The 14,496-nt window shown below is 46.6% G+C and overlaps 1 protein-coding gene across 8 annotated transcripts in view; it reads right to left on the reverse strand.

Annotated features, from left to right (window-relative positions):
* MTCL1 (microtubule crosslinking factor 1) overlaps nucleotides 1–14,496 on the reverse strand; it is a 145,258-nt gene that overhangs the window by 42,159 nt on the left and 88,603 nt on the right. For 7 of the 8 annotated variants that reach the window (XM_087438895.1, XM_087438896.1, XM_087438892.1 and 4 more), the window contains 3 exons: nucleotides 13,300–13,455; nucleotides 1,572–1,802; nucleotides 117–314 (listed from right to left, as the gene is read on the reverse strand). In XM_087438895.1, the coding sequence (XP_087295021.1) occupies nucleotides 117–314; nucleotides 1,572–1,802; nucleotides 13,300–13,455 (585 nt within the window). Of the gene's footprint in view, nucleotides 1–116; nucleotides 315–1,571; nucleotides 1,803–4,507; nucleotides 4,631–13,299; nucleotides 13,456–14,496 lie in introns of all 8 variants that reach the window. The other variant, XM_087438897.1, reaches the window with a different exon arrangement.

Consider the following 14,496-nt stretch of genomic DNA (forward strand, 5'->3'; position numbering starts at 1 on the left):
AGAGAAGTTGTCTGCTCCCTGGAACACCGCATGTGAAATAAGATGACACAGACTTAGATTAGGAGCCTCCTCCTCCAGGTGTGGGTAGAACAAGGGGCTGGGACCTCAGCACCCACCTGCCTGTGGAACTGTCCTCCATTTGCAGGCTGCAGCCGTGATCCGTGATCACCGATCTGCACAGGGGAGTGTGAAGAATGCTCCCCCATAGCAAAGCTGCAGCCTGGCCCGTCGTCATCTTGGTCTGGGCCGCCTCCTGTTGGATCCTCCAGGACTCCAAGCTCACCAAGCCTGGGGAGGGTCTCTGGATGCTCGCTCTGAAAATAGCAGGAGACGATGATCACAGCTCCACCTGAATCATCTGCTGTGTAGCCTGATTTTTATTGTTGGAAGAGGATTATCCACTTTGTGGGTTATCAACTCGTCACTTCTCAGCCCTCTTCCCTAATACGCTCATATGGGCCATTTCACCCAGTGGCCACTTTGTCCATTTAAATAGCACAGAGTGGGTGCCCAACTTATCAGAAAGATTAGAAATTTTACTATTTATAAATTATTTTGATAATGAAAAATTTTACTATTTATAAATTATTATTGCTTAGTTATGGTTTTATAATTTAGAGGAGGAGGAACTCCAAAGTATTAATCAATAGGAAACTTTACAACTATTTCTAGGTTTTACTTAACGATAGTTTTCTACGTTACGGATATTTGGAAGTAAGTTGAATTAATTTTTGAAGGCTTTCTTCACCCTGAGGAAAGAGAATCACCGTATCTTCCCATTTATAGGATGACTTAAAATTACACACACTGTTCACTAGAGTGAAAAGCACACAAAAGGTCTTTGGGGGCTAAAAGGAAACCAACATTCACAATGCCTTGAAGCAGCTGACAAAGTGGCCAATGGTGTGAACATCCAGAACACATCGAACACGGGTGGTTTCAGCCCTGCACTCACCAGAAAGCATGGCCAGGAAAGAGCCTGCAGAGCTAGAGATCACTCTGACTTATTCAATAAAAATGAATCAGAAAGCAAATAACTCTATTCTGCTTCTGTTATGAATCTGGGAATTGAGGCAGAAGAAGGAGAACATACACCAATTTCAGAGGTGGCAAAAAAGTGACCCATCTGGAGCTGAGAAGAGACCTTATAAAACTGCATGGGGCAGAATGGGCTCTAGCATTTAGGAACAAAAACTGAAATGGAGAGAAAACAGAAAGATTTAGAACTGGGTTTTACAAACTGGCAAGGTAGAATGAGACAGCCAAGGATCTCAGGCTGATAACTTTAACGAATTTGTAAATCAGCAATGAAAGGGATGGCAGCAAAACTTTGCTGAAGAATGGACTTACAGACCAGTCTATTCTCAAAACAAGGTCAAAGGACAGCAGCGAATTCTTGGTCTAATATACCATTGGAAAACCCACTGCATTTCCACTGCCTGGACTGGACTTGACAAAATATCCTGAAATAACAGAACATGACTGTGTGTGTAGCGGGGAGGGGGACAGCAGGGTCTGGGGGTCAAGAACAAAATCGACACAAATAAAATGAACTCTCCAGGGAGAGGTACCTTGGTGAAGTCCTCCCCTTCTTCCTCCGCCTGTTTTCCTTGCCGCCAGTGTTTCAGCAGCCACCTGAGTCTGATGTAGAAAAGGAAAATGTTCTGCTTCAAGGACCGGAGCTCCTGCTGCATCAGATTCCTCTCATCACTCCAGGTCCGCTCATGGAGGGTGTTTTGCAAAGCTAGGCTGTGCATTTCCAGTTCTTTCCACCTCAAAGCATAGAGGTGCTCCTCCTCCATCTTGGACAGAAGAACAGAGAGAGTGTGACAAGCAGCGATTCCAAATCGCCATCAAACCAAACCAAGAGTCTTTGTAACCTGCCATTCAGTCTATACCATTTTGCACATGGGACTTGAAACACAGAAGCCCCCCCAAAATTAGTAAATTCCTTGAGATGTCTACTATTGATAAAACCTCATGAGTTTTCTGATTCAGAAGCAAGTGCTATTTCAAGGTAACACATTATAATCATTTTTCATTGTCAAGTTTCTTGTGGTGTTTTTAGATATCTCCAAAGTCCTTCAGGAAAATCGTTGCTTGGATGCATGGCTTACAGCTGACTTAAATGCAGACTCCACCTGCCCTCTGCGTGTGAGCTTGCACACAAAGGCACACTGCCTTTGGTAAGAGGAAGTAAGTGGAAACCCTTCCCCCTGGCTTTCTGAGCGCTCTGGTGCTCACAGGCCCCATGGAAAGAGACCACCACGCTGACAGAGAGGCCCACAGAGAGCAGCACAGTGAGTGCCGGGGCCAGCAGGAACTCTGCTCAAACGTGCAGTGTTCTACTGATGCACAGCGGGGAGTGAACAGGAAGGTGAGTTGATCACCCACTTCCACGCTTAGGACTTCACATTCCCCCTAGATACAGGCAACTCTTAGGGAATAAAAGTATTGCTGAAAAAGAAGTGTTCTCCACCTCTCTGTTAAGGTCCTGCTTTTCCAACATAGGTATAGGCACTCTTCCAAGCAATAAACAATTATTATGTGTCAATAATGACTAAGCAAAAGGTTGTGAACAAAATCTTACTTTACAGGTAAGGGCAAAAGGATAATATCTATAGTAGCTAAAGTGATCTACGGGATGACAGCTTTCTGTTCTACAGACCAAGAAAAGGGTTAGAATCCAGCCTTATCGTTGTCAGCTGCCCTCTCCTAAGTTAACACTCCCTCTTGTGCCAAAAACCAAGGCAGTGGGTTTTGTTTTGTTTTTTCTAAAGCTCTAGGTTAATGTTCAGAAACCATGCGGATATGACTATGGCAGTCTGAGGCTGACACCAATATGACCCACGTGCCAAAGGCTAGTGAAGAGCGAGAGGCAGCTCTGGAAAGGTCCTTGGGTCTGCACGGCCACTGTTGTAATGCCAGATCTTTTTTGCATTTCAAACTGAAATAACATAAAATAGCACCATTCAATTCACCATCTCAGCAGCCCTCAGAGTCCCACCACTGGCTCTCTCCCTGTGGACACAAGCATAGGACAGAGTGTGAAAAGGGGGCAGCCTCGCGTACTGGAAATCCAGTGTTTGCAAATGACGTGCAGTGTCATCTTAGGCCACCGTCTGACTCTGGTAAGGCTTCAGCCTCCTCAGCTGCAAAATGACGCTAACACGAGATGCTGTGCGGAGCGCCTGGCTCATGGCAGAACTCCAGAGGCACCAGAGTATTAGCAGTGGGGTGCGGCGCTGGGGAAGGGCGATGTTCCTTCCAGACTCGCTCTGACTTCTCCACTGCCCTTGCTGCCTCCTTCTGTTCCAGGACTCCAAGCACTTCCCAAGGCTCAGTGGGTCCTCTGGCTTCGGGGTGCATTAGGGGACACCATCCCTTCCCCTTTGAACAAGCTTGCATGACATCTCACCACCTGTGGGAGACTCTTCCTCGGCACACTCCTGTATCTTGAATCCAAGCACTAGACACACCTGGCACCCTGCCATTTTTCTATCAGCATCTCCAGGGACAAACTCACTTTTCAAATGATTTTTGGTACAGTGAAAAAAAAAGGAAAGAAAATTAAACTACTTAGGAATCTACCTTTCGAGTAATATGAAATTATTTTCCTTTCCCTTATCAGTTGTTGACCTATTCAGATGAGCACAACCACGGACTATGTGGGGCTTATGTGTAACACACATTCCTTGCCAAAATAAGTTCTCGGATACATCAGGTACCTTATTTTGCACAGGATATGCATTTTAAAACACCACGGTGCCCTATTCAAGATCAACTGGTTTTTGTTTTTCATTTTTAAAGATACGGGCATCTTCCAAAAACAAATACAAGGGGAGAAAAGCAGCAATAGCAATTCTGAGCCTGGACATCTGTTTACGACTTAATTAGATCTGAGCTGGGAGGGACTGGACAGTCCTCAGGGAGGGCTGCAGGCCTGTGTCTGTGACTCCTTTCCACCAGGAACCCTGGGAAGGATGTAATGGACAAAAGATAATCAGCCAGTAACAGGTTCCTCTAAAATAGCTAGAAGAGTTAATAAAGCCACAGCTCAATTCATGGTAGTTTTTTGAAGACAACTGTTCAGGGTGAGTTCTTGATGTTTCTATCAGAAAATTTACCTAACTCTGACAAACTTACAAATCTGCAGGACAACAAGAGTTAGGACACACTTTTGTGTCCAGTTGCATTGAAGGCCTTTATTTTATCTTACTTTGCTGGTTATGGCTGCAGAAATTTAGATTAGGTATTAGAAAGAACTTCCTGAGGCCTCCCTGTAAATATGGAAAAGCATGTGAGAGAGCAGAAAGGTAGACAGTTATCTTCATTAGACGTCTGAGGGGCAGCTCGACTGGATGACCGCTCCACACACCCTCCAGCCCTGTGAGTCCACGAGCCTGTGAGCAACAGGCGGCATCTTTTACAATACATCTTGTCATCTCTCTTGGGGAGCTCTACTGTCAGAGAAGTGGTTGTGCTGAAATCCATGTTACATATTTACCTTGTGGATCCTGTTAGTAAATTTCTCTGTCTCCTCTTGATGCAGGCTGGTCGCCTGTGCAAGATGACCCTGTAGCTCCTCTATTGATACACTCTGTTCAGGTAAAACAGGGGGGCCCCTGAGCTGATTGGTGGGATAAAGGAAGGGGTTTAGTGGAAGCAAGAACTCTGCCTGAGGTGAAGACGCAGGACAGACATCTGCACAAACCAGGGACACACACGGAGCAACACGGCCCATGCGGGCGCTATAGCAGTGGAGTGACTCCACAGCGACCCCCTGAACCCTCGCGCTGTGCTGGGAGGGACAGCTCACCTGCCCGTTCTATCTTACCTGGGGCACAGGCGGTAAGTGGGGCCTATCACCTGACTCCCACCAGAGGAACCACAAACTAGGCTGAAGGAGGGAGCCTGGGTACACGAGAGCATCTTGGCCACCACAGCAGCTTCTAGACAGTTTTGTAAAGTGCTGGGTCAGAGCTGGCAATTATGACTGAGTCAAGCACGACTGCCTCACACACCGTCAGCCTCTGAGATTCACTGTCCGGTCCATATGTGTCCTTCTAAGTTGCACGGTTAACTTGCTCACGTGCTTTCTTATTAGAGCTTTTCCTGCTCAATCGCACGCCCTTCTTCTCTCCTGCCCTCCTACCCCAGACGTGCAGTGTGACTGGGGTGAGGCTCCTTCAATTACCAGAAACATCAGCTCAGGCCTCTCAACTGCACACACAGCCTGGGAAGAACTGCACAAAGATCTGCTTACTACATTTTAGGTTAAAAATACGTAAAGGAATATTTGTGTATTGTTTTTATTGGTCAAGTCTATCTTTTATGCCTTTTTGGTCCAAACAGCAATGATAGAGAAGTCAGAGTTACTACTTGTGAAATAAAATGTGTTTTTTTAGAGATGGAAACACCAAAAATCTCAGGCATCGTTAAAACGGAAGCATGACATTTTACCCACTTGTTTATGCTACTTGAAGAGAAGGGATTTATAAAGGTGGGAATTAGAGTAGATTGTTGCGATAAAAATAGGTGTCCTTTTACTGGTTCATTCTGATTACCTTTAACCAATCTGTTACTTCTCACTGAAGATAGTGTTTACTCTTCCCCATCTGATGCTACCTGGGTTGTCATGAAGGAAAATCCCGCCAAAGAACAGAAATGCAGAAAATAAAAGAGCAGATCACTTCCCTCAGCACAGGGATGACCAAGAGACAGTTTACAGAAAGAAGGATGGAGACAAAAACTTAGAGACACTGCAGATTTGCCAGCTTTAGGATAAAATTTTTGAAAGCTATAAATTTAAGCTCATCCTACTTTCAAGAAACTCAAGAACTACTGAGAATATTAATGCTCCTTTGATTTGCTGGTTATTAAAGATTATTATCATAGCATTTTATACCTACCAGGCAGGATTTCGGGTTCTCTTTGAAGAGGCATTTCTCTACACATTGAATTTACTCTAATGGCTAATTCCTCATTTCTAAAAGTACTATTTTATTGTTTTTTAACAAGTATGGTCTTTTATTGTAATGACTTAATCTTTTCTCCTGTTTGCTTGCCTTTTCATAGTCTTGAACACACTTATTTTGTAGTCTCTATCTGATCATTCTAGAACCTGAAGGTCTTAGAGTTGGATCCTGCTGTTGGCCATCAGCTGACTCTTGTTCCAGGTGTGTGTTTGTGGCTTGTGTTTGCAGTTTTGCATTCTGAGTTCATCTTCAATGGGGAGTTAGCTATGATCTCGTATGTGACCTGGCTTTGTGTTTTCAGAAGCCAGCAACAGAACATAAACTTTCCTTTCCTTGGGCATTCCTAAGCCACTGGGTGACATCAGTTCAAAGTCAGGTCCTGGTGAGGCCGACCGTCCTTACAGTTACTCAGGGGAGACTTCATGATGGTGGACAAGCTCCCCTGTTGCCTCCCTCTCCTCAGAGACAGATTCTCTCCAGTTCTGCCTTTCACACCATGCAGCCCTTTGGGGGTCTTGATTCATTTCTTTCCCTGCCCCTATTGGGCCTAAGGCCCTGTCTCATGTCCCCAGGGAGCTATTAAAACCTAAGGCTCTGGGTTACCAATTCCGGCAACTATCCCCCTAACCCATCTACCTAGAGGCCACAGATAGTGCTCTGGTTTTCAATTCTGAAATCCATTCCAACTCTTGAAGATTTTCCTAACTTTCTTGGGAATTCAGCTATATATTTAAAGGACACTTTGTATTTTATGCAGCATTTTATTCCACAAGTATTATTGGGCACCTATAGTGCTAGGCACTACACTGGGGATACAGCAGCAAAGGAAGCTGCCCCAGAGGCCCTGGGGCGCCACTTCTGGCAGTTTTGATGTTGTACACAGGAGTGCTGTCACCGTGACCCAGGCTGCTCTACTGTGAGCATCAGTTCTCAGTTACACATGACTCTGTACCTCTGAACTGTAAAAACCCTCCACATTTTAACACATCTGGTACTAGCCCAAAGCTCTACATTATTAGATGTTAAATCGGGCATCCTAATCAAGCTCATCTTTTAGGAAAAGCGAAGATCTATTAATTTAGTTTCTATATATTACACCAAATAATTTAGTTTGGTTTTACTCTTAATAAATAATGTATATAAGCCATTTTTATTTTATTGAATATATGAGCCTCATACTTCAGCATCATTTGATTAAAAATGTGTTCCTCTGTTTGAGCCACATCTTTGAAGGGTCACAGAAAAGGCCGCCTGCAGTCCTATGAGGCTGCTCCTCTGGGGCATTTGATTGACTGTAGCGGCTTCGTGTCATCTGTGGAGACTGGTCAACAAGAGAAACTTTTAGATCCTCCTCATCTATTAGATGTTTTACTTTCTTTTATTGTCCATTCTTGCTAATGGAATATTAAAACTCCTACGAGTAACTAACTGTTCCTAGTGGGGATGCCGTTACTCCAATGTTACAAAAAACAAAATACACACACACTATGACAGAAGTTTCAGCCCAGAATTATTCTACTGCCACACATCCACATACGACCACATACCTTTGGAGAAAATTTTCACATAACACACAGATTTCCTCTAGAAAAAAATAACTTCCCTTCATCACCAAATTCCCAAAGGTTTGATTCTAAAAACCACCCTTTGCCCATCTACCTAAGATTCTGATTATACATCAAATTCATCTTGACCTCTCTATGAAGACAGTTTATTTAAACAAATACCATCCTCACCTGATTCCGAGGCTATGGAGATGCATAAATCCTGACATCACAACCACCCTCCCTGTCTTAGTGTTCTGGACCCCCCACCAGGCTTCCCCCCATGGATGCATCCCACACTGATTCACATTGCTAATCTCATGGATGACTTCAGAGAAAGTGGCTTATAAATTACTTTCTACACTTAAGAAGATAACTTCACTATCTCAAGAAAGAAGAAAAGGGATGCTTTTCATCATAGCCACTCTGGTCCCTAGCAATGCTACTTACATGTTAGGACTCTATTCTACCTCCATCACCATGACTTCATTTTCTGGTGAGTTCCATTTTGTTCTGGCCAGCTTTTCTATTGCTTCTTCCAAAGGTGGAATATGAGGTCAACACATGTGTACACATACTTGGCATGAAACCCTGTGTCATTTCATTGTGGCTGGTATTTCACAGCTGAGGCATAAGTGATCGCAAATGCTTCATGGGCTTCACTGATTAAAGGATAAAAGGAGGAGCTGGGGAAGAGAGCTCTTTGAGATTTCTGACCCAGAAACTCAATCCTCCGGGCACAGGCTTGGTTTCATTTATATTTGAAATCTGACCAGTGCCCGTGCTTGGCTACTTCTCATTCAGAACTATTTTTAAGGCGCCCTGCACATTCCAAACCACATATTCCATACACCACTCTGTCTTAACAAATGGGAATCTCTCAGATTTGTCAGGAGCCACAGGGAGCAAAGTCAGGGAAGAATCCGGCGCATGGTATGAGAATCTTGCTAACATCTATTAAGATGAATAGGCAACAGGAATATCTATCCTTCTGAAGTCTGGTTGTTCTTTTCTGAACAGTTCACTTTTGTGTGGTTGCATTAATGGGTTAGTGGGTGTTAGTGGGTTCAGACTTCAGCTGTCTCTGCCTGTGACTGTTTTAAGAGTGTGGGTGTGGATATACCATTCCCTTCCTAAGCTTAGTGTATGCACCTCCCAGTGGCAGGCCCCTACTATTCAGATTTGTTATCTCCTGAAGTGCACAGTGTAAGAATGTCATTTCCCTTTTTCTCCTTCTTGTTAGTACTTCTGCTACTGGTACTATGAGAGGTAGTTTAACCTGGCCAAAATATCCAAATCTTCCAAAATAAGAACTTATCTTCTTTCTCCTTTCCCCAAATATGAAAATCTATAAGGCGAAAATCACAGAAGGCATTTAACAAATGGAACTTGAGAAACTGATCCCTTTTTACAACTTCAGCTTAAATTCAGAAGTCATTGCTCCTTTTAAGCTGCCAGTACTAGGTGTCCTATCAGCTCTGACCCAAGGAACGAAGGGCAAAGAGCTACAGGAAATGCACACGCAAAGAGCAGGAGCTGGCTGAGCGCACACTCAGTGGTCACTTCAGGGCAAGGTGAGAGGGAGTCGAGAGAACTGCTGGGGGTACATCGGCTTCAGTGTCGGCCTCGCTCCAGGCGACAGTGTCCGGGCTCGCCTCTCCCTCAATGACCGCGGCGCTCTGCAGCGTCTGTGCCTCGCGGGGGCCTCAGCAGGGCGGCTTCTCAGGGTGGCTGCCTGCTGACTACAGGATTGTTCCCATTATAGCCTCAGAGGAAAGCAGCTGCTGGCAATGAATTCGCTGGTGTTTTCACTAAAAGGCTTTCAAGAGTTCTGCTCCCTAGAACTGTCCATTGTACAATTCTTTAACCGAATGTAATATTCAAAGACCACACTAAGCCGTCTGTCAGGGTGACATCCACCCCAGGGACAGAGCAGCGTCCCCAGACCCAGATTCCGCAAGGATCTACTTGAATAAAAGGAAGGCCTATGGAGCCATCAAAGTGGTCCTAGGATGTGTTTCATAACGTGTTTGCACACATATTTGAGTTTTCTCTTCTGTGTGAAATGCCTTAGTGAATCGAAAAGTCAGAGCAAGGATGTTTCTCTCCTGATTCATACTATTTCCCCTTCTAGGAAATGATGCTTCCCAGACCCTGCTTCTCACTGTGAGCTTTTTATACTCACTAAACTATACAAAATTAAAGGAAACCAGACAGATGTTTAAAAGAAGAAACACCCGTGGCAAGACAGCTGGCTGCACAATTAGTCTCCTGAGTGATCTGTGCTTAGAAACATCTAGAGGAGACAGAGCTCTTGTTGGGGTGTCCAGGCCCAGTGGGGGGTCAGTGCTGATCATTCCCTGCTGCTACAAGGCAGCGCTCCTCGTGGGAAGTCAGGGAGAGAACTGAACCAGGCCTGGGGAGACCATTCTAGACCCAGTCCTACCACCAGCCACTCAGGGCCTCACTGGTAAGCCGCTTGCTCTCGGGCCTCACTTTGCTCCTTCGCAGAAGGAGGGAATCAGTCCAAAGATCCGACATTCCCTTCTCAGCGATACTGTTCAGTAATCCTCAATCACCATACGGCACCAACCACCTCTGCTAATCTACCTCTGATATAAAGAGGTTTATTTCCCCACAACGTTCAGCTTGATTCAACAAAGTCTTTTTCTCTCTTTAAAATCACTGCCGGTTTCTGAAGCAGTGCAACGCACACACGTACGCAGCAAGTGAGGGGAAGGCTCTTCCCGGCCCCAGCGTTAAACAACACCATCAGAGTTTAACTAAACAAGGTCGTGTGTGACATGCTTTGAATGATGGAGCGCATGGGAAGAGAGCTGCAGTTCTCTTCAGATGGTCTATCAAAGAGAATAGGGCCGCGACATTCAGCCACAGTTGTGCTTCTGGCACAGGACCAGGAAGCGGCCGGTGGAAATGAGACAGCCACAGTGGGGAGAGAAAACTGGTAGCAGGCCCAGCTTCTCACCATCGGTTTCGGTGCCAGCAGTCGGTTTGAAGGACGGGACACAGACTGGCCTGTCTGGGACTTACACGTGCTATCATCTGATCTACCCTGGGTAGCTTTTGTTTCTTTTTACCATATATTTATAGTAATAAAATCATGCAGCAAAAATAAAAAGAAAATTGGTACCATGACCACGGGAGCTGTGACATCCCTTTCTACCTAGCAGTGTCCAAGGCAGGACGTATTTCTCTCTATTATCAATCATACTCGGCATTTACAAAGCATTTAGCACTTTTTAGGGTACTTTCTCAGTCAAGAGCTCTTTGGTTCTGAAGACCATCCACGTATAACCATATGAGGCAGCAGGGCAGTATTTTTACTCCCATTTTACAGATGAAAAAACAGAGGCCCAGAGACTTGCCTGAGAAACAGAGCTAGTAATGGGCACAGCTGGGCTAGAGCCCAGGTGCCTGATGCCCCCGCCAGGGTTGATTCCAGCCCGGCACGATGTCCCGGCTAGAAAGAGCTGGTGGTGCAGCGGTAACCAAAGGCTGGGAAACGTGTCTTCCTGAGCCTTCCATCCTGGTTTCCATCCTTGAGATGGATCCTTCAGTTCATCTGACATGTCCATAACTGTGAGCTTCTACTGTCCAAGCAAACAGCATTCTCAGATGAGGCCCTGTGTGAGTCCCGGGCTCATCAGAGGGGCTTTCTGAGAAAGGTCCAGAGTTGTAAGACACACCAATCACAGTCCAAGGGGAAAATGGGAGTGCCCCAAACATGTAGAGTTTTGCTCACCTCTGGTATAAAACCTTAGAATGTCGTTTTTTGTTTTTGTAGTTTTTTTTTTTTTTTTGATGAGGAAGATTGGCCCTGAGCTAACATCTGTGCCAGTCTTCCTCTATCTTCTATGTGGGATGCTGCCACAGCTTGGCTTGATGAGTGGTGTGTAAGTCCGCGCCCGGCATCTGAAGCCGTGAACCCCAGGCTGCCAAAATGAAGTGCACGAACTTAACTACTACGCCACCAGGCCGGCCCTAGGAACGTCTTAACTGCAACTATGGAATGAGAAACACACTAAAGTTGGTATGCTGTAATACATGTCTAACTCCATGTCCAAAGATAGCGCTCAGAAAACATTTAAAAAAAAAAATTACAGGGCCGGCCCCGTGGCTTAGTAGTTAAGTGCACGCGCTCCGCTGCTGGCGGCCCGGGTTCGGATCCCGGGTGCGCACCAACACACTGCTTCTCCAGCCATGCTGAGGCCACGTCCCACATACAGCAACTAGAAGGATGTGCAGCTATGACACACAACTATCAACTGGGGCTTAGGGGGAAAAGTAAATAAATAAATAAAATTATTTAAAAAAAAAATTACAAATGCTTATTCTGGGCAATGTAAGCTTCTAACTGGGAGGGCCCCAGGCACCCTGCTGCTCCATGGACCACCATAGCAGCCCCAGACAGACACTGGGCTCTGCTTGCTTTCTGGAGCTTGGTGCTGGCGTGCATGGCCGTCAGCATGCACAATGTCTTCTGTCACATCTTGTGTGGTCCAGTTACTTCCCTCTGGGGCTCGGACCTGGATGCCACCTTCTCGGGCGAGCCTGGCCTCTGCCCAGGTAATCGGAGGACAGTGGGACTGCACAGGATGTTTCTGAAAACCGTTCTTGTCTTTATTTAAGCTTTTGGAGGTTGTTTTCATGTTACTTCTTGCCTAACCGAGGGTGGAGATGTGACATGCCCTATACAGGACAAGGGAAAAGTCCCAGACTGGAGATCTTTGACCTCACATCTGGGTAAGCCAGCAGCCGCGTGCGCCCACCTCTGACAGCAGGACCGGCGGCCTACCCAAGGCAATGGCTGCAAGCTGAGCCAGAGGCGCAAGCGCCACTCTGCCCCTGTGACTCTGGGCGCTTCATTTCCGTCAGACGCTTGACTATTTTGCCGAGCGTGCTTCTGTTTGCTTCCAGGTGTGAGAGTCCCCCCTCTTCCTCGTCGCTGCCCTTTGGGAACCACTAGGATGCCTGGAGCTGAGCAGTAACATCCCCATTGGGCCGGATAAATTAAGAATCTTCATCCAGACCTTTCCTAACGGAGAGTACGTTGATTCAGCCTTGTAATAACCTGCCGTGACCAACAGTATCAGAGCCAGACTCACTCCTCAGGAATGCCTCTTTCTGCCCTGGGTGGAATTACTGGCATGGGAGAGCTTTTACCGACAGGACTGCTGACAACTGTTTCATACAACGGCGTATCTGCGGTGGCTGGGACCTCTGTTGACATGGGGTTACTATGGTGACAGAGACCACTGAAGAGCCCCCAGGTCAGGAGTGCACTCCCTGATTCTGCCCACCAGCTGGAGTACTGCCACCAGAACCTGTGGGACAGGCCACGTGAGACACAGGGAAGGACAGTTTCCTCCAAACCAGCAAAAACAGCGCTTGGTTTCCATCCCTGCTGCTGTCACTGCTTGACAAGAAGCCACGTAATGCTCACAAATCAGTCTCGTGTGCCTCGCTCCATTTCCATGCATTCACGCCCCTAGCGAAACAGGTCTGTGGATGGAACAAAGGCTGTCTGATAAGGAGTGTTGGCCGCTCGCCTGCATTCACTGTGTGGACCCTCCAGTTCCAGCTGCATGCCATGGACTTTGATTCCAGTTAAGTCCCACCCGGTTCCACATCCGCCCGCTGTATTCCCTGTGGGCCTTGCACCCAGGTAGGAAACGTCACACAGCCAGCCACACAACACAAGGAGGGGCGGGAGGGAGAGAGGGGGTTTGGCCAGTTGGACCAGTCAGTTTGCTGACCTCTAGATTGACGCAGCTCTGGCCTCCCGGCCGGCAGCTCCCCACGTCCCCATCGGCTCGGCGGTGCAGCTCCCATGCGGCTCGGAGGCGCAGGTGCTCCGGCTCGTCCCCTCGCTCCTGCCCCAGCTGCCACTCCATCTGATCTCTCAGTTTGGACTGTTAGGTGCATGGGAGGGATTTGGTTTTGTTTGTTTTTTAATTTTAAATAAAAAACAAAGGACAAGAGGGTAGGGGTTGGCATGGGGGTGGAGAGAAGGGATAAAGAAAACAAAAATGGGTAAGGTAGACGACTGAAAAACTACCAGACGAAGAAAAGCATGACTAGAAAAACCAACTTAAACACAGTGGCGTAAGAGAGTGAAAAGAACAGAACCAAAATGAGGATGAGCAAAATGATGGGCTGAAAGATCTGAAAAGCAAAAAGAGAAAAAGAGGAAAGAATGCAAAACACTGGTTATGAGGCGCATGCAATGAGGATGCATGAATCAAAGAGGCAACCGCAAGCACACTACCCATGAAGGATACGGAAACAAGGCTCTTCCTTCCTTACTTGTGGTCGAGCAGCAAAAGGCATGATCCAGGATGGCCGCTGGGTCATGCACCCCAGGGCGATGCATAGGAAAGCAGTCCTCAGAAGGCTACTCCATTCTGCCCTCACCTCGGCTCAAGGAGGGCAGCGGGCAAGCTGGCAGCGAGATTTTGCATCAAAATCATCCTTCTCTCAGAACCACGCTCCTCTCCCCCATCCTGGCTCATCTTCCAGTGGGAGCGGGTGGGCCTGGCTGCCTAGGACCTTTCAGGATTGTACTGTGTCCCTCTGGCAATAAACCCAAGCAGGTGTGCACACGCTCCTGAGCAAGTCTGCTAATCATCCTGACTGTGAAATGAGTTTGTACTTTGTTTTAAACTCCTCTTTGCTTCTTCATCGGGAAAGCTGGTCGTTTGAGACACAAAAAAGGAGAAAGGACGGACTGCGTCGATCCCTACAGCTTCCATTGGGATTAGCCTTGTGTCATGAGGGAGGGCTCTAAGCCAGGAGCAGCGGCGCAGTTAAAAATAAGAGGAAAAAGGAAAAAGAAGCAAGGAAACAAAAGAGAACTAAAAAAACAACAAAAAAGGAACCCAACCAATAGAAAGGATTTGGTTGACACTTGAGGCTTTAGTACAATGCAGGCTTGAAATCATAACCAAGCAGCC

This window comes from Ceratotherium simum, chromosome 14 (assembly GCF_057802395.1).
Source record: "Ceratotherium simum simum isolate JZ-2026a chromosome 14, ASM5780239v1, whole genome shotgun sequence".
Lineage (NCBI taxonomy): Eukaryota > Metazoa > Chordata > Mammalia > Perissodactyla > Rhinocerotidae > Ceratotherium > Ceratotherium simum.